The 22791-nt window shown below is 43.7% G+C and overlaps 1 protein-coding gene across 2 annotated transcripts in view; it reads left to right on the forward strand.

Annotated features, from left to right (window-relative positions):
• The window catches only part of DGUOK (deoxyguanosine kinase), a 91498-nt gene that overhangs the window by 50053 nt on the left and 18654 nt on the right, over positions 1 to 22791 (forward strand). The window contains exon 6 of one of the 2 annotated variants that reach the window (XM_033949912.1): positions 21071 to 21170. In XM_033949912.1, coding sequence (XP_033805803.1) covers positions 21071 to 21170 — 100 coding nt within the window. The remainder of the gene's footprint in view (positions 1 to 21070; positions 21171 to 22791) is intronic. The other variant, XM_033949914.1, reaches the window with a different exon arrangement.

Genomic DNA, 22791 nt, shown 5'->3' on the forward strand with positions numbered 1-22791 from the left:
ACTGAGTCTTCTATGCCTCGTTTATCTAAGGCTGTCGAGACTTCTTCGAAATCTAAACATAAGTCTCGCAAAGCTCTCACACCGGCTGCTTCTTCTCGAAGTCCATCCAGGTCGAAGACTCCTCCATCGAGACCGCTTCCGAGGGAGTCTTCTCCTGCCTTGACCCACTCTGTTCCTCGGACCCCGGGGACTTCACCATCGAGGCTTCTTAAGCGCAAACACTCTTTGACTCCTCCTGTCACAGGTAGTGGAGCTTCTTCAGTGACTATGCGCCTGGAGTCTGAGCCTCCTTCTCAATATTCCAGAGAGGCTTCTCCTTCCTATTCGGTGGCTCCTAAGTCTCGCTCTCCTTCTCCTGAGGGTCCATCTACCTCGAAGTCTGCCTCATTTGTATTTGATATGGGGAAAGCTCTGCAGCTGGATGATCTCCACTCTGATTCCAAGTACACTCCTGAGTACTTGGCCGACATGGAGTTGCCTCATCCACCCAAGGAGACCTTGAGGCTTCCTATGACTCCTGTTTTGAAGCAAACTTTCTTCAGGAATATGGAAACTCCTTATTCCATTACAGCCATTCCATCTAAGCTGGAATCCAGATATCGCACCGTACCTTGTAAGGGATTTGAGAAATCTCAATTGTCCCACCAGTCTTTGGTTGTGGAATCTTCATTAAAGAAAGCTCAACCATCTAAGCTGTACGCTGCGGTCCCTCCAGGCAGGAGGGTCGTACCATGGACAAGTTTGGCCGTAGGCTCTATCAGAATTCTATGATGGCTAACAGAATTCTCAATTACAATTACACTTTCACTGCTTATTTTAACCACTTCCTCAAAATAATGCCTAAGTTTTATCCGGCTCTTGAGGAACAATGTCTTCCAAAATTCAAACAGATTATTCAAACTCTGTCTCAACTTCGACTCTTCATGCTGCAAGCCACATACGATGCCTTTGAGCTCTCTTCCAGAGTTTCTGCTTTTGCAGTAGCCATGCATTGCTTCGCTTGGCTCTGCATTGTTGATATGGATCCCAATTTGCAGGACTGTCTAGTGAACTTGCCATGCCAGGGAAATGAACTTTTTGATGATTCTATTGAAGCTGCTACAAAGCGCCTCTCTGAACATGAGCGCTCTTTTGCTTCCTTGATCCGGCCGAAGCCTAAGACTCCTCCCGCTCGGCCCTACAAGCCTCCACCTCATCATTATCCTCAAAAAACGACGCCAGCTTTCTCCAGGCCTCCACCTAGACAACCGCCACAGCAACCACGACAGCAGAAACCTCAGACTCCTGCTGCGGCTAAACCAGCTCAGTCTTTTTGACATTCCCAGTCTGAGCATACCAACCTCCCTCTATCAGACTTCTCTTCTGCCCATTGGAGGTCGTCTTCACCATTTTTATCACCAGTGGGAGATGATCACCTCAGATCTCTGGGTTCTCACCATCCTTCGAGAGGGATACTCGCTTCACTTTCTTCAGGTGCCTCCAGATCGCCCTCCAAGAGAGTGTCCTTCCAATTCGTCGCAACTTCCCCTTCTTCTTCAGGAAGCGCAGGCTTTTCTTCGCCTTTGAGCTGTCGAGGAGGTTCCCTTGAACCAATGGGACAGGGGTTTTTATTCCCGTTATTTTCTAGTCCAAAAGAAGACGGGGGACTTGCGACCCATTCTGGACCTCAGAACCCTCAACTGATTTCTAGTCAAAGAGAAGTTTCGGATGCTTTCTTTACCAACTCTGTATTCCCTGATGAATCAGGTGGATTGGCTATGCTCTCTGGATCTCAAAGAGGCTTACACTCATATCCCGATTCATCCAGCCTCTCGCAAGTATTTAAGATTTCGGGTGGGGAGTCTTCATCTACAATACAGGGTTCTTCCTTTCAGACTCGCCTCATCCCCCAGAGTTTTCACAAAGTGTCTGGTGGTGGTGGCTGCAGCTCTCCGTACCCAGGGTCTTCAAGTTTTTCCATACCTGGACGACTGGCTCATCAAAGCCCCCTCTCAAAAAGGGGTTATTCCAGCGACCCAACAGACTATTATGTTCCTCCAATGTCTGGGGTTCGAAATCAACTCCAAATCCCAGTTGCACCCATCTCAGTCTCTTCGGTTCATCGGGGCCACTCTGGACACGGTCCGGCTCAGAGCATTCTGCCTCAACCACGCCAAGATGTTCTCATTCGCCTTTGCCATCAAGTGTCTTGCCTCACATTAATTTCAGCGAGACAAATGATGATTCTCCTCGGTCACATGGCTTCTACAGTTTACATGACTCCTTTTACCAGACTTCACCTTCACATACCTCAGTGGACCCTGGCATCTCAGTGGCAATAAGCTACCGACCCACTTTCTCAACAAATTACAGTTAACTCCTTTGTTGAAGCAGTCTTTCCACTGGTGGATGCTCTCTTCCAATCTTTCCAGAGGTTTGCTGTCCCACACTCTCCCTCATCAGAAGGTTCTCACAACAGACTTGTCAACCTATGCATGGGGATCCCATCTAGACGGTCTCCGTACCCAAGGCCATTGGTCTCCCGCAGACCGTCTTTGTCACATCAATCTGTTGGAACTCAGAGCGATTTTCAATGCTCTCAAAGCTTTTTAACACCTTCACGACCACATAGTTCTTGTTCGGACGGACAACCAAGTCGCCATGTACTTTGTCAACAAGCAGGGAGGTACGGGATCTCACTCCCTTTGTCAAGAAGCTCTGAAGCTGTGGGATTGGGCAATCCATCAAAACATCTTTCTCAGTGCTGTCTACATTCAAAGTCAGCAAAACTGTCTGGCGGACAAATTGAGTCGCCTTCTGCAACCTCATGAATGGACACTCAATTCCTCGCCTCTGCGTCAGGTGTTTGCTCAATGGGGAACCCCTCAAATAGACCTCTTTGCGTCTCCCCTCAACAACAAGCTGCCTCAGTTCTGCTCCCGGATTTACTCTCCCCAGCGTCTCGAGGCAGATACTTTCCTCCTGGACTGGACGGGTCAGTTTCTCTATGCCTTCCCTCCATTCCCTCTGATTCTCAAGACTCTTGTCAAACTCAAGACAGAACATGCCACCATGATTCTGATAGCTTCTCAGTGGCCCAGACAACCGTGGTACTCCCTTCTACTTCAACTCAGCACCAGGGAGCCTCTGCTTCAATCAGTTTTTCCCTCTCTGCTTACTCAGAGACAAGGGTCTTTACTTCATCCCAACCTGCAGTCTCTACACTTAACAGCTTGGTACCTTTTAACCTAACTGACTCTCTACAGTTTTCTCAATTTGTACAGGATATTTTGGTAGCTTCCAGAAAGCCGTCCACTAGGCCATGTTACGGCCAGAAATGGACTAGATTTTCTACTTGGTGTTCTACTCGCCAAATGGAGCCAATGTCTACATCCTTGGCTTCGGTTTTGGATTATTTACTTCACTTATCACAATCTGAACTCTAGTCTACATCTATCTGAGTCCATCTCAGTGCGATTGCTGCTTTTCATCAGCCTCTTGATGGGAAACCTCTGTCTGCACACTCTGTGGTTTCCCGCTTCATGAAAGGACTTTTTAATGTAAATCCACCGCTCAAACCTCATCCAGTGGTCTGGGATCTCAATGTTGTCCTGGCTCAATTGATGAAGCTTCCATTTGAACCAATTGATAAGACTCATCTCAAGTATCTTACTGGGAAAGTGGTTTTCCTGATTACCCTCATGTCTACTCGAAGAGTCAGTGAATTACAAGCTTTGGTTGCGGATCCACCTTTCACAGTTTTCCACCATGACAAAGTGGTTCTCTGTACTCATCCAAAATTCTTGCCTAAAATTGTTTCAGAATTTCACATCAATCAGTCTATTGTTCTTCCAGTATTTTTTCCAAAGCCTCATTCTCACCCTGAAGAAATGGCGCTCCATACTTTGGACTGTAAGCGTGCCTTGGCTTTCAAGTTTCAAGTTTTATTTTGATTTGATGAATCGCTTATTCAAATTTACTAAGCAAGTTACACAATAGGGTAAAATAAACATTCATTTAGACATACTATTTAAAATTTAAATATAATGGGTTAGACCGACAAACTTACAAACAAATTGATATACAAGGAATAAAGGAATAAAGTTACAATTTAGTGCTTTAAAGTAGAAAAAAGAACAGAACAGCCCCACAACTTTTCATCTCCTTCGATCCAAATAAGTTGGGGCATCCTGTCTCGAAGCGAACCATTTCCAACTGGATGGCTGCTTGCATCTCTTTCTGCTATGCTCAGGCTGGTCTCACTCTGCAGGGTCGAGTCACGGGCCACAGAGTTTGAGCAACGTCAACGTCTGTAGCTTTCCTCAGATCAACTCCTATTGAGGAAATGTGCAAGGCTGCCACTTGGTCCTTGGTTCATACATTACTGTCTGGAAACTTTCTCCAGAAGGGATGGCCAACTTGCCAACTCTCACTCCATCCCATTATGCTTAGCTTGGAAGTCACCCACCTGTTGAGAATATGCTGCCTGCTTGTCCTGGGATAAAGCACAGTTACTTACCGTAACAGTTGTTATCCAGGGACAGCAGGCAGTTATTCTCACAACCCACCCTCCTCCCCTGGTTGGCTTCTTAGCTAGTTATCTGAACTGAAGTACCTCACAGGAGACGCGCGCCCTGACTCGGGCAGGAAGGCACTCGTAAGCTCTTACAAAGATCTTCAAGCAAGTCTGCTTGCGAGGCTGTCCGCTGCAGGGCTCCGTCGGTGACGTCACCCACCTGTTGAGAATATCTGCCTGCTGACCCTGGATAACAACTGTTACGGTAAGTAACTGTGCTATTGTGTGTATATGAAAAATGAATGGAAGAAATTGCATTACAATTAGTACTATTATTATGGGGGTGGGGTCAGGGGTGGAGCTTGGGAGGGTTGGTGTTTGTTAGACTTAGTGGGTACTTGGCTTGAAGAAGTTGAGAAACACTGGTTTAAAAAATAACTGTGCTTGTGAGAAATAATTTATAGTTGGACACCTATGTGAGAAGTCCAAAAAGGCAACTGCTTTAGAAAAGAAATACTATATAGGCCTGTGTGTTCTCAGAAAATAGGCTGCCAGAACTAGCCCCAGTAATGCACAAATTCATACCTGCTCTGTCTTGTTTATTAAACACACAGAAACTCTGCTTCTGCTCCACCCAGGTTATATCTCAGCAATGCCTAAACATGGTCCATATAAAAGTACACCTGATCTTTCAGCATGTATAATTTTTGTGCTTGTATATCTCCATGTCATTTTATCAAAGGCCTTATGGGGCAGATTCTATAAATGGGCATCCTGATTGTAGGCAGCAGTAGACATCCTACCACAGTCTGGCAGCCAATTGGGAGGTACATTTTTTTTTTTTTTTTAACCCTAGGCAGGCATTTGTCACGGGTACAGGGAAAAGCCTAGGACACTTAAGCTCGCTCAAGACTGGGCGTGGGCATACTTTTGCCCGGAAATGGCCTTTAAGGAATATCTATTTTCATGAATGCATTTTATTTAATTATTGTATAATCTTAGTTGTTCTTAGATTTTGTATTTTTATTCACTGTTTGTATACTTTTAGTACTGTATGTGAACCGCCTAGAACTATGTGGTAGGGCAGTATATAAAAATAAAATAATAATAATTATTATTATTTAAGTGTACCCCCCTAGAGCCGTGACAGATGCCTGAAATGTAGACAAGCAAAATGCTGGCCTACATTTCAAAACCTAAAGATAGACACGGCTGGCTCAGCTGATCACAGCAAGGGAAGCCCTGATCAGTTGAGCCGGCAGGCCTCCACAAAGCCGTGGCTTCAGGGAGTCCTGCTGACTTAGCTGATCAGTGGCTTCTGGGAGTCCTGCCAGCTCAGCTGATCGGGGGGAAAATACCCCTGCCATGATCAGCTGAGCATTTGCAGAAGGGGACCCCCAAAAGAACCCCCAACCGGCAAGAGGAATGCCAACTTCCTCCTGCCGCTGGCCCGCGATCCCTTGAAATCTCCCGTGAAGTACCATCTGCAGGAGGAATGCCCACTCCCTCCTGCTGCCACTCTGCCTCCCGGAAAGTAGCCTGGCAGGAGGGATGCCCACTCCCTTTTGTTTCTGGCCTTCGAACCCCTGGCGACCCCCACAAAGCACTTCGGCAGGAGGGATGCCCACTGTCTCCTGCCGCCATCCCCCAAACCCCTGACACCACCCCCCTGGAAAGTAGCTCAGCAGGAGGGTTGTCCACTCCCCACCAAACCTCCATCCCGCACCCCTAAGATCACTCTGATACCCCTGTACCTTTAATGAAGAAAGGCCAGCTGGAGGGATCCTTACTCCCTCCAGCCGGCAGGCCCGCTTCTGCAAAATGGTGGGTCTTCCCCTTCCTGGTACATCCTGGGATGCACTGGGGAGGGGCCTAAGGCCCTGATTAATCCCAGTAGGATGTGGGATTTAAGGTAACCCCTTCTTGTCCAACCCTTTAAAGAGCTCAAAGTAGAGAAAAGAAACACTACAACTCAAAAAAATTAATTCAGACTGGAACTTTTTACTGATAAAATCTCAGCAAGCTCAAATGACAGTGTCCAAAAGAAGCTTGTACAAATTAAATCTTTACAGTTGGAAATGGAGAATAGCAATAGCTTATGTCTTGATTTACATTAAATGTTCAGGCAATTATTTATAGCAGTTTATTTCTGTCCCTTTCTCCTCCAATCCCTATCCCACTCAGCAGCTTCACCAAAGGCTATATCCTGCCTGGGTTATCCCTGAGCAGCAACTTAAAAAAACTCAAATTCACAAAACAAAAATTCAAATCATTTGTTCATCTGCTGGGCACATTCCCCAGCTACCAGATCCAAACAGAGGCACAAACCTCCTTGTCCATCCTTGTGCCCGGAGAACACAGGCAGTCTCTCCTTGTCTGGCTTGTGGGGCTTCTCTTTCACGCCCAAACTCATTCTTGCATTATCCTCTGTTACTTCAACAGAGTTGGTCTCCACCCTTGCTATTTCTCCACAGCCTTCATGGCAATGCTTCATAGGATACCCCCTTTCTGTCCTCATGGGTCAATGGCAGGGAAAACATGAGATCAAAGACCATATGACCAGAAACACAACCAGTTTTTTTTCACCAGTTCTCCTCACAATTCTGTCACTCACTCACTGTAATGTATTACCATAATCGTACTGTAAAACTTTCAACATGTCAGCTTACTGGGTTTGCCACGCCTCCTCCCTCCTGGCAGGCTCTGGCCCAACCAGATTCAGTAATCCCCTGGAAAATCTAACTTAAGCATTCTGTACTCTCATTCCCCAGGGGCCCCAGGGGGATTGCACAAAGATTTTAATATCTTAAACTGCATTACAACATACCATAATATAATAAGGTTCACCCATTTTTATATTAACTCAGAAATCTATTGTCCCTTTCCCTGTCCATTCCTACTGCCCATTGCCCCTGATTTTAATAATATGGGCAAGCTGATGGGTTGAGATGGAGGAATTCACCCAGTTAATGAGAGAATACGATTTAAGATTTCTTGTTTAGTTGTTAAGGCTTTTTATTGGGTAATACTTGAGGAGCTTATTTAATGGCTTAATTTTTTTCTCAAGAAACAATTGGAAACAATATCATTGTCTTACTTTGATGTTCCCTTCATTCAAAGCTGTTCATTTAAAAAAGATTATTGAGCAATCTTTTTCCTTTAAGACTGCTTCAATATGAAATGGTATTCTAGGCGAGATTCAAAGTTTAAATGCCTATTATTCATTTTAGCATGTCCTTGAGACTTATTTTGGTAAATCTGTGAACTAATACTTAACCTTTTAATTTAGCTGGATATTATTTTTTATTATTGTTTGTGCTTGCAGCCTGTTTTATATTTTGTAAACCACTTCGAGTCCTGTTTGAGGGAAGAAGCAGTATAGAAATGCAAGGAATAAAATAGAAAGAGTCCAGCACTAGTATAGGGGTGCTTCTTAATTTTAATATTGGATGGAGAAGTGAGGAAGAAATCCTTGGATTTCTTTTTCTTTTCAAAGAGGAGTTAGCATTTCTTCTTCCCTTCTCTAACTCCTCTCCCACCCCCCACCCCAAGCTCTCAAGCATGTAATTTCACTTTCCAAGCCAAACCCTCTTACCCCTATGTCCAACATCTCCTTCCATTCCCATTCAACATCTATCCCAATGTCTCGCAAACTTTTTCAAGCCGGGGCACACTAAACCTAGTGTCCCCGGCTTAAGTCACCCGGAAGTGCACTGGCGTCAGCCCGATGATGTCACGCCAATGTCAGCACATGCGCAAAGGCCCTTCAAACAGGCCTTGCGCCGAGAGAAGGACCTGCACTGGAGAGAAGGGCTGGCAGAGGAAAGAGGTGCCAGCATCGGGAGACTGCTTAGAGGACGTGCCTCTCTTCGTGAGAGGCATGTCCTGTAGACAGTCAGCCAGCGCTGGCACCTCTCCTCTTCCCCAGTGTATCGCAGCACATCTGAAAATCTCAGGAGGCACACTGGTATGCAGCGGCACACAGTTTGCGATATACTGATCTATCTTATTCCTTTAGCCCCACTGGGTCTGCCATTACCCTCTACCTTTGCCAGGATTGAAGATGCATCAGTGCAGGGTGGGACCTTCCTTGCTCAAGTACTACTGAGTTATGTCCTTTTTGATACAGGCTTCCCATCAGATGGTGCAGGACACAGTGAAGTTTGAGCACAGGCCTGTGATGGAAGGGTTTGCCCTATCCCTATTTACTTTCAAATCAAATTATTGCAGCAACAGTTCTCAGCTAGCAATCACATATCAAAGTTCCTTTTTAAGCCTCTGCAGTTCTGGGCCCCAAATCCAGGCACTAAATGTTGGCATTTTGTAATGATTCTCCCCCCCCCCCCCCCCCCCAACAACAACACATTCCTCTCTAGAGCATTCTCCCCAATGTATGCTCTGGAAGCAGAAGCTGTGCTCAGGGCCTGAACCCAGCATTATTACTAAGCCACTAAGATTTCTGTTTACCTAGATTCTTTGTCCTGGTTTTAAATGGAAGAGAGATTTTTTTTTTTTTTTAATTCTACATACCGGTATTATATTCACATTTAAAAAACAAATAACATCTATAAATTAGTGTTTTACGTTTCTAAGATTCTTCCATAAATGTTTACCAGTGCTGAAATGTTCTTTACTATTTCTCAGAATTATATGTAAAATGGCCAAATGATGTCAACGTTTAGTGGGGTGGTTGCTGCTTTAAGATTATATAGATAAATTACTTGGATATCTTTAAGGGTAGGTTTAGCCACATTATCTCTGGATTGCTGAATATTTATTTAGTCAAATTTCTAGCCTGTCCTCCCAGAAGATCCCAGAATGGGTTATAAATTTACATACACAGTAGAAGGTTTAGCAACAAAATTACAACTTCATATACAGCCGATAAACAGAATTAATTAAAAGGATGAAGAGCAGTAGTAGAAATTCCTATGTACGTGTTTTGGGTACTGAGCACTGTAGCATGGCAAACGATGGGCAACAAGGATAATATTCTTCTACTAACTTTTAAAACCAGAGAAAATAACCAGCCAGAATTCATTAATAACCTACTTATACCCTATAATCAAACAAGGACTTTAAGATCTACAACTCACAACCTTCTTACCATCCCCTCATTGAAACAATTTTCTCTGTTAGCGCCCCCTCTCTCTGGAATAGTATTCCAAATTGCTTACATGAAAAATCAACTCTTGCCAATTTTAAGGTGAAGTTAAAGACATTTCTCTTTCATGATGCTTTTGTAACATAAACTGTCCTTTTAAGGGCGACTTAGATCGAAGAAAGGTTTTTACCTTCAGCCCCCGCCCCTCCCTTTTGTTATTCTTCCCCTTGCATGTTCTCTTTCTCTCTTTCAGTTGTAGTTCTAACTAGAGAATGACACAGGGACCGTTTACCGCGGGTCACCGCAGTAAATCCACAGGAATGGAAACATTTGCAACTGGTTTACCGCAGGAATGGGGACAAGACCTTTCACCGCCCCATGGGAATGGGGACAAGACCTTTTACCTCCCCATGGGAGCGGTGAAAAGTCTTACTCCTGTGGTAAATAAAATTGTGCCCGTGTCAACCTCGGCATCTTCTCTCCAGCTCCTCTTGTGCCTATTTTACCTTCAGGAGCCAGCCATGCCACGATGAAGACAGAAGGAACCTAAAACCAAAGCCTGAGACCAATGTGATTTGAAGAATAAAATTACCAGACAACAAAAAGAAAAAAAATAAATTTATCTTATTTTGTGATTAGAATATTTTAGATTTGAAATATGTATCCTGCTAGAGCTGGTATTAGACATAACTGGGGACCTCAAAGTCTAGGCTGTACTTCTTTAGCTTCCAGCTGGCTTAGGGCTCTCTCTCTGACCAGGGGGCAGTTGCCCTAGTTGCACTCCCCTAACATTATTCTTGCCATGTGTGACTAAAGTATTCTGTTAGCTTGATTTTTCTATGTAGCATTCTGTAGTAATTTGGTTTGTTCAGTTTTCACAATAGTGAAGGGGATATTTGTGAAAGGGAGGGAAGATGGGTTTTGTTGAACCTTGCTCTGTTTTATTTGTGTTTATAAAATGACAATTGTCAGAGGAGAAGCTTCCGCCCACACACACGACTGCAGGGCGGCACAGGCAGGCTTCGCCGGCATCAGTTTCTTTTCTAAAGCGCCGCAAAGGTAAGGGGGAGGGAGGGAGATAGATTTGGCCGGAGGGAGGGAGGGAAGGGGCCGTGTGCATGATCGGTGACCACGCGCCTTCCCTCCCTTAAGTTTCTTTATGCCGCAAAGGTAAGGGGGAGGGATGGAGATTCTCGGGCAAAATAATAAAAAATCTCAAAAGCAAGAAAATCAGCCATTGTGGCAAAGGAGAACAGCATAAGGACAGCATTACCAATAACCATTTGTTACCAGTACTTCTCTTTCCTTATGTGTTGAGAAAGACATGGGGGAAACCACTGCTTGCCCTGGATCGATAGCATGGAATATTGCTACTCCTTGGGTTTTGGCCAGGTACTAGTGACCTGGATTAGACACCGTGAGAGCGGGCTACTGGGCTTGATGGATCATTGGTCTGACCCAGTAAGGCTATTCTTATGTTCTTATGAATAGATAACCCTTGATTCCATCAGACACCAAAACTGTTTCAGTTGTATTGGGGGGGGGGGGGCATTAGCCTGATTAAATAGCATTTTGAAGCACATTTTGATATGTTGCCTCTATAGCAGCGGTCTCAAACACGCGGCCCACAGGCCGCATGTGGCTCTCCAGGTTTTATTTGCGGCCCGCAGTCTGAAGGCATCATTCTTTTCCTTTTGGAGCAGCAGCCGGCTCGTTCGTTCAAAGCCGCGGGTTGGCGGCTCCTTGCGCTATACACTCCTGCATCGGAAGCCTCTCTGATGTCACAACATCAGAGAGGCTTCAGACGCAGACACGGATCTCGCAAGGAGCCGCCACCTGCGGCTTTGAATGAACGAGCCGGCCAGACACGCTGCTGCTCCAGTGGCATACCAAGGGGGGGGGGGGGGGGCGGTCCACTGTTCTCCCTAGAGTGCGGCTCGCAGCTCGTCTAGAACAGTGGTGCCGAACCTGCTTCCCTTCCCTTCTCACTGCTGCCATCGGGGATCAGGCTGGCACCGTGTTCTTTGATCTCCCTGCTTCTCTTCCCTGCGGGGCCGACCAACTCTCGCGGCCCGACGTCAATTCTGGCTAGCGAATCGCTGCCTGGCTGCCCGGAACTTCCTTTCTGACGTTAGAATTGACGTCAGGTGGCGAGAGTTGGTCGGCCCCGTGCAGAAGAGAAGCAGGGAGATCTCTGCCTGTTCCCGATAGTGGCAGCGGCAGCAGCCTATTCCGCGGCGGCGGTGGCATGGGGGAGGGCAGGAAGGAAGGAAGAAAGAAAGAAAGAAGGTGGGGTGGGGACAGGGAGCCAGAAAAAAAAGCAAAAAATGGGGCACGGAGGAAGGAAGAAAGAAGGAGAGGGCTCAGGGAACCAGAAACAAAGCAAAAAATGGGGCACGGAATCAGAGAAAGACAGACAGAGAAAGAAATAAAAAGTTGGGGGAGGGAATGAGGTCTGGAGGAGAGGAAGCATACAGGAGGCTGGAAGAAGTATTGGATGCACAGTCAGAAGAATAAAGTGCAACCAGAGACTGATGAAATTACCAAACAAAAGTAGGAAAATGATTTTATTTTCAATTTAGTGATTGAAATGTGCCAGTTTTGAGAAAGAAAAGATATTGAACTTTAAATGTGAGTGCTGCAGAAAAAAATAGAATACTTGGAGGGCCGCAGAAAAAATAGTTAATGTCTTATGAAAGAAATGACAATTTTGCATGAGGTAAAACTCTTTATAGTTTATATATCTTTCCTTTTAACTGTTAAAGGAAAGTTTTATAAACTATAAAGAGTTTTACCTCATGCAAAATTGTCATTTCTTTAATAAGACATTAACTATTTTTTTCTGCGGTCCTCCAAGTACCTACAAATCCAAAATGTGGCCCAGCAAAGGGTTTGAGTTTGAGACCACTGCTCTATAGTATACCATGAGATTTATTATCAAAAAAGAAAAATGTCCATAAAGTTGTAGATGGACATTTTTCTCACCAAACTATCTTAAATAGCTATTTTTGAAGACTGATTTCTAGGCTGTTCATTTGCAGTTCAACTAAATCTCAAGGGGGGGCATGATATGGGCGGGACTAGAATGGGCTTATGACTTGGACGTTTTTCTGCTTTACGCAAACATTTTAGACCACATCTAGGGCACAATTTGGATGTTTGGGGCTAGACCTGTTTTAAAAACAAATAAGTGCCATAAAGGTGGGATGACCCCCCCTCACACTCCCCCTGTGGTCACTGACCCCTCCCACCTCAGAGTAAAACAGTACATACATGCCTGTGTGACAGCTGCAGATGTTATGGCCAATCCTATTGGAGCAGCAAGCAAATCTCTGTAGCCTGGACGCTAGAGGAGGGGACCTAGGCTCATATCCCACTCTTAACTACTACACTTGCAGTATTGAGTGTGAGCCCATCAAAACAACTGCTACTACTATTAATTATTTCTTTAGCACTACCAGACGCATGCAGCGCTGTACAGAGTCACAAAGAAGAAGAAAACAGTCCCTGCTCAAAAGAGCTTAAATTCTAAACAGCCAAGACAGACAAAACAGGATGTCATGGATATAGCTAAGGGGAACGGTTAATCAGCTGGCTGGGTTGGAGGGCAGAGGGAGACAATCAAGTGACGAGGTTGGCTCTTATTGGTGGAATGAGGCATTATGACATCACAATCTCAGCTCTGCTTCCCAAAGACTGAAAATCTTCACACTACTACTAGTACTATGAATTATTTCTATAGCGCTACTGGACATACTTAGTGCTGTACAGAGTCACAAAAAAAGAACATAGAAACATAGAAAGATGACGGCAGATAAGGGCTACAGCCCATCAAGTCTGCCCACACCATTTACCCACCCTCTTAAGTCTACTGACCCCCTAAAGTATAATTGTAATTATACTGTCACTCTACTGACCTGCTCATTCAAGTCCATACCCTAGTGACCCTATCCCTTGACATGACCCTCGTAGGGATCCCACATAGGTATCCCATTTGTTCTTGAAGTCTGGGATGCTGCGTGCCTTGACCATCTGCACTGGAAGCTTGTTCCAATGCTCAATCACTCTCTCCGTGAAGAAGTACTTCCTGGCGTCTCCACGAAACTTCCTTCCCCTGAGTTTGAGCGGATGTCCTCTTGTGGTCGAGGGTCCCTTGAGAAGAAAGACATCATCTTCCACCTCGACCTGTCCTGTGATGTATTTAAATGTCTCAATCATGTCTCCCCTCTCCCTACGTTCTTCGAGAGTGTAGAGCTGTAATTTGCTCAGTCTTTCTTCGTACGGGAGACCCTTTACCCCCAAGACCATCCTGGTGGCCATCCGCTGAACTGATTCAATTCTGAGCACATCCTTACGGTAATGTGGCCTCCAGAATTGCACACAGTATTCCAGATGAGGTCTCACCATGGCTCTGTACAATGGCATTATGACTTCAGGCTTCCTGTTGACGAAGCTTCTCTTGATACAACCTATCATCTGCCGTGCTTTAGATGAAGCCTTCTCCACTTGAGTGGCTGCTTTCATGTCAGCACTGATGATTACTCCTAAGTCTCATTCTGCCGTAGTCCTGGTTAAAGTTTCTCCATTCAGGGTGTAAGTTCTGCAAGGATTTCCGTTACCGAGGTGCATGACCTTACATTTCTTGGCATTGAAGCCCAGCTGCCAGATCGAGGACCAATTTTCTAAAGTACGCAGGTCTTGCTCCATAGCATCCTGTAGATTATAGCCGTTTACTATATTGCATAATTTGGCGTCATCAGCGAATAAGGTTACCTTGCCTTGAAGCCCTTGAGTCAGATCCCCAATGAATATGTTGAAGAGGAGTGGGCCCAGGACTGAACCCTGTGGCACTCTGCTAGTCACCTCCGACATTTTAGAGAGGGTACCGTTAACCACCACCCTCTGAAGTCTGCCACTAAGCCAATCTTTAACCCATGCAGTTAGAGTCTCTCCTAATCCCATCGATTTCATCTTGTTCAGCAGCCTGCGGTGTGGGACGCTGTCAAACGCTTTGCTGAAGTCCAGGTACACGACGTCCAAGGACTCTCCTGAGTCCAGTCTTCTTGTTACCCAGTCAAAGAAGCTGATAAGATTGGACTGGCATGATCTACCCTTGGTGAATCCATGTTGACTGGGATCCCGGAGATTTCCCTCGTTCAGGATCGTATCTAATTTATACTTAATTAGTGTTTCCATGAGTTTACACACTATTGAGGTGAGGCTTACCGGTCTATAGTTCGCAGCCTCAGCCTTGCAACCCTTTTTATGTAGAGGAACGAAGTTGGCTGTTTTCCAGTCTAACGGAACTTTCCCCGTACTTAGTGAGAGATTGAAGAGCACTGCCAACGGTTCCGCCAGAACATCTCTCAATTCTCTGAGCACTCTTGGGTGTAAATTGTCCGGTCCCATGGCCTTGTTTACCTTTAGCCTTGCCAGTTCGTAGTAAACGTCCCCAGGTGTGAACTCAAAATTCTGAAACGGGTCATCCACGTCTTGTTTTACCTTCAACTGTGGTCCGTGTCCCGGTGCTTCGCAGGTGAAGACTGAGCAGAAATATTCATTTAGTAGTTCTGCTTTTTCTGAATCCGCCACCGTGTAGTTTCCGTCCGGTTGTCTAAGGCGTACTATACCGTCTGTGTTCCTTTTCCTATCACTGATATACCTAAAGAAGGATTTGTCCCCTTTTTTAATGTTTTTTGCCAGAGTTTCTTCCACTCGAAGTTTGGCCTCCCTAACTGCTGTTTTGACCGCTGCAGATCTGGTCTTATATTCTACTTTAGTTTCTCTTCTCTGCGTACGTTTGTAGGAAAGAAATGCTTTTTTCTTCTCCTTAATGAGGTGCGAGATCTCTTCAGTGAACCATTGGGGTTTGTTGTTTCTTTGCCGTTTATCTACTGATTTTATGTAGTGATTAGTTGCTTCGTGTATGGATGATTTCAGGTACGATCACATAGTTTTCACATTGCCGGTCTCTGCTTGGTCCTGCAGCGTCTGATGAACGAAATCTCCCATGCGTGCGAAGTCGGTGCCCCGGAATTTGAGCACCTTTGTTTTTGTAATTTATTTAGGGGATCCTTTCCCAAGGTTGAACCATACCATGTTATGGTCACTGGAGGCTAGCGTATCTCCTACCGAGACCTCTGAGACGCTTTCCCCATTGGTGAGTACCAGGTCTAGGATCGCCTGGGCCCTAGTGGGCTCCGTTACCATCTGTCTGAGATGTACTCCTTTTATGGAGGTCAAAAGCCTCCTGTTGCTGCTGGTTGTTGCTGAAAATGTGTTCCAGTCTGCATCAGGCATGTTGAAGTCCCCTAGCAGTACAGTGTCACCCCGTAGAGTTATATTCTCTATGTCTTCAATTAATTCTGCGTCCATGTCTTCCGGTTGTCTTGGAGGTCTGTATACCACACCAAGAGCTTACAATCTAAACAGACAAACAGGATGTCATGGATACAGTTAAGGGGAATGGATAATAAGCAGGCTGGGTTGGAGGGCAGAGGAGTAGGGTTAATGATTAAAGGCCAGATTAGAGAGCTGCACGGGAACGGGGACAACGGGAATCCCGCGGGTTCCCCCTTTGGGTCACGGGGATCCTGTGGGGGATGCCTCCTAGGGTCAAGGGGATCCCGTGGGGGACGCCTCCTAGGGTCAAGGGGATCCTGCGGGGTTCGATACAACTCAAGCCGCGAGGCTCGTCTTATTCTTCCTACCTGCCCTGCCGCAGCACACATAGCCCACCGGAAGTCTTCCCCGATGTCAGTGATGATGTCGGAGGGAGGGCTTAAGCGGGGACGGGTGGGATGGAGGGATTCCTCGCAGAGACGGGTGGGATTCCTCACGGGGATGGGTGGCTTTAACGGGGATGGGTGGGATTTCTGTCCCCGCACAACTCTCTAGGCCAGATCCCACTGTACCCAAATGTAGGTGACTCCTGCAGCCATAAGGACTATTATGGTATACAGTTAGGTCGGGAAGGGCTCGCCATACACCATAAGGAGAGAGAGGGGTGACATGATCGAGACATTCAAGTATCTCACGGGCCGCATCGAGGTGGAAGAAGATATCTTCTTTTTCAAGGGTCCCGCGACAACAAGGGGGCATCCGTGGAAAATCAGGGGCGGGAAACTGCAAGGGGACACCAGGAAATTCTTTTTCACTGAAAGGGTGGTTGATCGCTGGAATAGTCTTCCACTTCAGGTTATTGAGGCCAACAGCGTGCCTGATTTTAAGGCCAAATGGGATAGACACATGGGATCTATTCACAGAGAAAGGTAGGGGAGGGTCATTGGGGTGGGCAGACTAGATGGGCCGTGCCCTTATCTGCCGTCTATTTCTATGTTTCTAAGCAGGTTATGGTGAGATCTGTACCGGTTACCCTTTATGTGGAGTTCCCTGCAGTGATGTTGGGATGTCTGTGTGGCCAGACTGCTACAAATGCTGGCCCCTCCTACATGTCACTGGCGAACATATCTAGAAAGATTATTTTTGAAAAAAAAGATAAAACGTTTTGAAAATGACTATTTTCTCTACCCAATTTTTGGACGCACTTCACAAAACATCCAGACTCTGATTTAGAGTGTCATATTAAAAATGCCCCACCACATTTCTAGAAGGATGCTCTCTTTGACACAGTGAACAAACTGAGATGCAGGCAATGAACCTAAGAGTTTTATGGTCCATTTCTGTCATGGTATGTGCAAAACTAACCACTTTGGAGACATTGCCCTTATAGAAAACAAGAATATTTCCAATATTCAAACTGTTTTTGAGCAGAAAAATAACTGTTCTTACATTTCATCTTTGATTAAATCTTCTGCAGGCCCATTGAACTGTAACCAGCAAAGAAGCCTGTTTTCTCACCTAAAGCACATTTGATCACTATTGTGACACACTTTAATAATTTACACTGTTATGGTGCACAGTTTAGGACTTCTACAAACTGACAGGATGGTGATAATTTTATAAAACTTTTTCCATGTGTAAAGTATGTTTTACAGATGTAAAATGGTTCTTATAGAAATTATGTAGCTGTATTCAAGTATGCATGCCAACCAGATTGTGCATATTAAAAAAAAAACAATGTAGGCATTCCTAGAGTCATAGTGTGGGCAGAGTTGCAATTTTGTAAAAGATGAGTGTACATATATAGAGCTCATGCATACATTTTACACCTTCATAACAGGTGTAAATTTTTGTGAGATCATTTGTGTACTAATAGGGATAATTCTGAGAGCCAATTTTTATAAAGGCATACATGCATCTCTCACTGCTTTATTAAATTGGCATATTATGGGGAATTTTTATATGTGCTGTATTAAAAATGACCACATGATATATACTGTATATATATAAAACAAAAAAGTATAATATTTGTATGGATGATGTTCAGTGATGCATTTTACAGGATTGTTCTTGGGGGGGGGGGAGTAATCATGATTGTTGAATTTTTTTTTTTTTTAATTTATTCATTTATCATTATTTCAACAAAATAAGTTTATTGAGCAAACAAAAGTTTTCCCAAATTAAATATACAAAGAAAATAGAATGCTCATTCAAAATTCAATTGCTTACAAACTTTTGACTAGCCCACATTAAAGGGAGAAACAATTCACATTCATGGGAATGAAAAAAATTAGGAATTCAGAATAACAAAATCAGTTGGTAGCTCGTCGTCTTCATTTTAAAACAGACCAGTAAATTGGTATCAATTGGCATTCTGCATTGAAACTCCCTTCCCTTCCAAAAAATACTGCATTTGGGAAGGTTCATAAAAAACATAAATTTTCTGGTCCATGTAAATGACACATTTACAGTGAAAACAATTGAAATTTTGCCCCCAAAGTTTTAACTCTCTCTTTCAACTCCAGGAATCTTTTCCTTCTTGTTTGAGTTGTTCTTGAGACATCAGAGAATATAGAAATCTTTCTGTCCATAAAGGAGACTTCTTTTAACCTAAAAAAAATAGGCGAAGAAGTGCTTCCTTATCTTGAAGAAATACAAATGTCACAAGAAGCGTTGTTCAAAGTATAACTTCTTCCTCTGAGGTCTCCAAAATTCTAGATATTACATTACATTACATTAGTGATTTCTATTTCGCCATTACCTTGCGGTTCAAGGCGGATTACATTCAAACTAAAAACAAGAATTACATTCAAAATTTGAAAGAATAGAATAAGCGATGATATAAAATTTTTAAGGTAATAAAAAAAAAAAAAAGTTGGGTAAAGAGTTACCAACTGGAAGTAGAAGTCTTTAGGAGATAAGAATGGGGTGAATTATGTGGTTTTAGATAACATCAGGTAAATAGAAGAATATTAGAGAGTACTAAGGGTATAGAGAGTGTTAGAGATATATTAATAGGACTTAAGTCCACATTAGGTTGAACAGCTTCTGAGGAAGAAGATTTTTTAAAAGAAACCGGTATAAAGTATATTTTATGTAGAGAAGGGAGCCCTTCTTTGGGGTATTTAAAAACTTCTTTCAGAAATTTATAGAACAAATCTTTTGGGGACATTGTAAGTGTTTTTGGAAATTCAAAATTCTTAAGTTCAACTGTTTAGTATAATTCTCCATATTTTCCATTTTCCTCAAAAACACCAATTTGTCCTGAGTAAGTAAATTACAAGAAGATTGAACTCCTTGAACAGATTGCTCTAAAAATTTAACTGCCAACATTCCCCTTCCACCCGGCCGTGAAGGAGGTGCTGGTCCCGCGGGGCTGAGCGAGATCTCGCTCCACAGCGCCGATGCTTCCCTTGCATTCGGCTCAGTGGGAACACCCCAGGGCAAAGACACGAAGAAGCCAGTGATAGCTCCCTGCCGCTGCAAGATAGGCTCTGGCAGTCGGGCTACCGCCACTCTACCTCTTCTTTTCAGCATATCTGTAATTGTGCTAGAAAAAGCAAGAAAATAATTTTAGGCAGGAGCTGTAGTCACCACATCTTACTGCCAAGACGCCATCTTGTTTCCCCTCTCATGATTGTTGAATTTAATATCAGAATCTCATGAGAGGATTGGTTAATCCTTGGTCTTCAAACTATCTCAACTATGGAATAAACTTCCTCTTATCTTAAGGGGTCCTGGTCCTTTTCAACTTTTTTGCAAATCTTTAAAAACTATTTTATTTGCTAAACATTTCAGAAATCAGTCACATTAATACTTTTTGTCTGTTATTGTCTTTTTTTGTATTTCTTTTAGTTTCTGTTAACCGAGTCGAGCTCCATTTTGGTTGAAGACCTGGTATACAAAACTAAGTTTTAGTTTAGTTTAGGTTTGCCCATGACACCTAATACCTTTGCACTGAATCTGAGCATAGGAAGGATCCCTGTAGTATAGGATTTGATTGTTATGAAAGTTCTTAGCTGTACCCTATATAAAAGATCATCTCAAAGAGTTTATAATTTAAGAGCAGGGCGAGTATTGAAACGCATTCAGAAGGTGTCTCCTAATATTACCCATTGGGAATTACAATTGAAAATTGTCTTGAGACTATATTTCCCCGGAACGAGCAGCCTGAATGGGGATTACTGCATCTCATGCTTGCCCAAAATGTGCTCGGGCTCATGCTTCTTTAGGCCATATGCTTTGGACCTGCCCCAAAATTCTACAATTTTGGAGACATTTAGGACACTACATTTCATTACTTTGGGGGAGGCGCTGGCTCCCGCAGCCGAGAGCAATTTTTGGCTACTACAACATAGCCTCCCTTAAACCTAAGGGGATGACAGCCTTCGTCACCAGAGCGCTGCTGGGAAAGAAAGCAATACTCACTAATTGGCTGTCCCAGGATCCCCCATCCTATGCTCAATGGAGATCCTTGATGATAATACATGCAACACTGGAGCGGAGATTGGTGGGTGACCTAGACTGCAGTCTGGGCCGTAGATTCTGTCAAACCTGGGAGTGTTTCTGGCTGGATCTTACACCATATGCCCATAGTAATTGCTGAACCTTTAACAATGGACCCTTAGTGTCACCGTGGCACTGGACTCTTGAGGGGGGGAGGGTTTGGGGGGGTGAGGTTGAAGTACTGTATTAGTAGTTGATTCTGGCTATTCAACTTGTTTGTTTATGGGTTTTCTGGTTGAAAACTAAAAAAATATATTTGAACATAATTTAAGAGCAGGGAGGTTATGTAAGTGGTTCAGAAGTGGGTAAAGGACATATCCCTTGTGCATGCGACATTTTGGTGAAAGGTGCATAAGTTATGTGAGTATGGCTCCAAGAAGGGATTAAGCATCTGTGTACAGCTGTGGAGGGATGGGAATGCATTATCCTATACATGCAGTTTGTTAGAGATGGAATATAATCCCTGTGTGTTCAGCTCCTTGGAGGCTGCATGTATGTACAGAACTGTTTAAAGTGATAGATTATATACATATTTGGTGTATCTCGGACCTTAACAGTCTTGCTTTAGGATAAAGACTATTTCTACTAGCTATTTGAGTCTGGCTGTACTTCTCTCTTTTCAGAGTTCATTTTGAGCACATAAAGGACATTCCAGTTCTGATCCTGGACATAAACAAAGATTTTGAAGATAACACGTTGGAAGAGGCAGACCTGGCAAAAAAGGTGGGGCATTGGGGTGGTGTCTCACTGTTTGTCTTGTGAAGGGACAAATGAGAGAGAAGCAGCAGGAGAATCCAAAGTTGCAGTGTCTAAGGATGTGCATTTGGTTTGTGGTTTTGGTTTGTTAAACTTTGATGCATTACATCAATTTTATGTATACAAAACCATCAAAACAATTTATTAAAATATTTTATTTGCCTTAATCAAATTTTATTTGTATTGATTTCAGAAATAAAACAAATTCCCCCAAATTTGTACAAAAAAATCCAAAAGTGAACTAAAAACATTTTTCCATGCACACCCTAGTGCTTCTACTTTTAAATAACTAGAAAATCTGATGTTTAGTTTTATTAGTTCACATGTGAAATGATACAAAAACCTCACGTTTTGTTACCTTTGTACCAAATGGTTTTAGTGTGCAGCAAAAATGAAATAATATAAAAACAGTAAATATAAATGAACTGTGAGGGGAGATATAAGAAAATATTTTTTTTTCCATGCATACTCCTAGCATCCTCTGGCCACACCATTACTTTTGGAACCTTTTTTGTATTAAAGTGAAGATGTAAGTTTGACGCTCTCCAAGGCAAAGGTTTTCTTTCTGTAGTGAGAAGGGAAAAGCTGCAGTCTCAGATCTGAAACCTTACTCTTTGCAACTTAATGGTTTGGCACTACCTTATGTCCCGCACCTATCAAATACGTTTCAATTACAACCTCTCTAATACCTGGAGTAACCCATCTGGCGTTCCACAGGGGTCACCATTATCCCCACTGCTCTTCAATGTTTACATGTCATCATTAGGCGTGCAACTAGCCCAGCATGGGATAAAATTATTTAGTTACACAGATGACTTTGCAATCATTATCCCATTCGCTACTTCTCTCTCTGAAGCTACCCCTATGGCAACAGAAGTACTAAACTTGATGGAACAATGGATGACTGAATTTAGACTGAAGCTTAATTCAGAAAAAACAAAATTCTTTGTAGCCTCACCACACCCACTTGTCACTAAAACATCACTATGCATCAACAAACTCAGTTACCCTATTCAACCTACAATGAAGGTTCTGGGGGTAATACTGGACCAAGGCCTAACCATGAAAGACCAAGTGGACTCATTAGTTAGAAAAAGGTTTTTTTACTCTTTGAATGCTTCGGTCCATTAGAGCATACTTTGACGCTTCATCATTCAGAATTCTGGTACAATCCCTTATACTAAGCCATCTTGATTACTGTAATATCGCCCATCTGACAATCTCCCAGAAGAACATTCAGAGACTACAACTGGTGCAGAATGCGGAGGTCAGGTTGATTTTGGGGTTGAAGAAGTCCGATCACATAACCCCTTCCTACCGACTCCTGCACTGGTTGCCGATGGAGGCACATGCAAAGTTTAAGCTGGGGTGTTTTTGCTTTAAGGTACTATATGGTTTAGCCCCTAAATATATAACTGACCTCTTCTCCTTCTCAACCAATAGACATAAGAGAAGCTCACACCTGAAGTTCGTCTCCCCACCGGTTAGAGGATGTAAATTTAAAAGACACCATCAACATCTTTTCTCTTATCAAGTAGCATTATGGGGCAAAGACCTGGAAAAATTACTTATGCATGCAAATAACTAT

Source organism: Geotrypetes seraphini, chromosome 6, assembly GCF_902459505.1.
Source record: "Geotrypetes seraphini chromosome 6, aGeoSer1.1, whole genome shotgun sequence".
In the NCBI taxonomy this organism is placed as follows: Eukaryota; Metazoa; Chordata; class Amphibia; order Gymnophiona; family Dermophiidae; genus Geotrypetes; species Geotrypetes seraphini.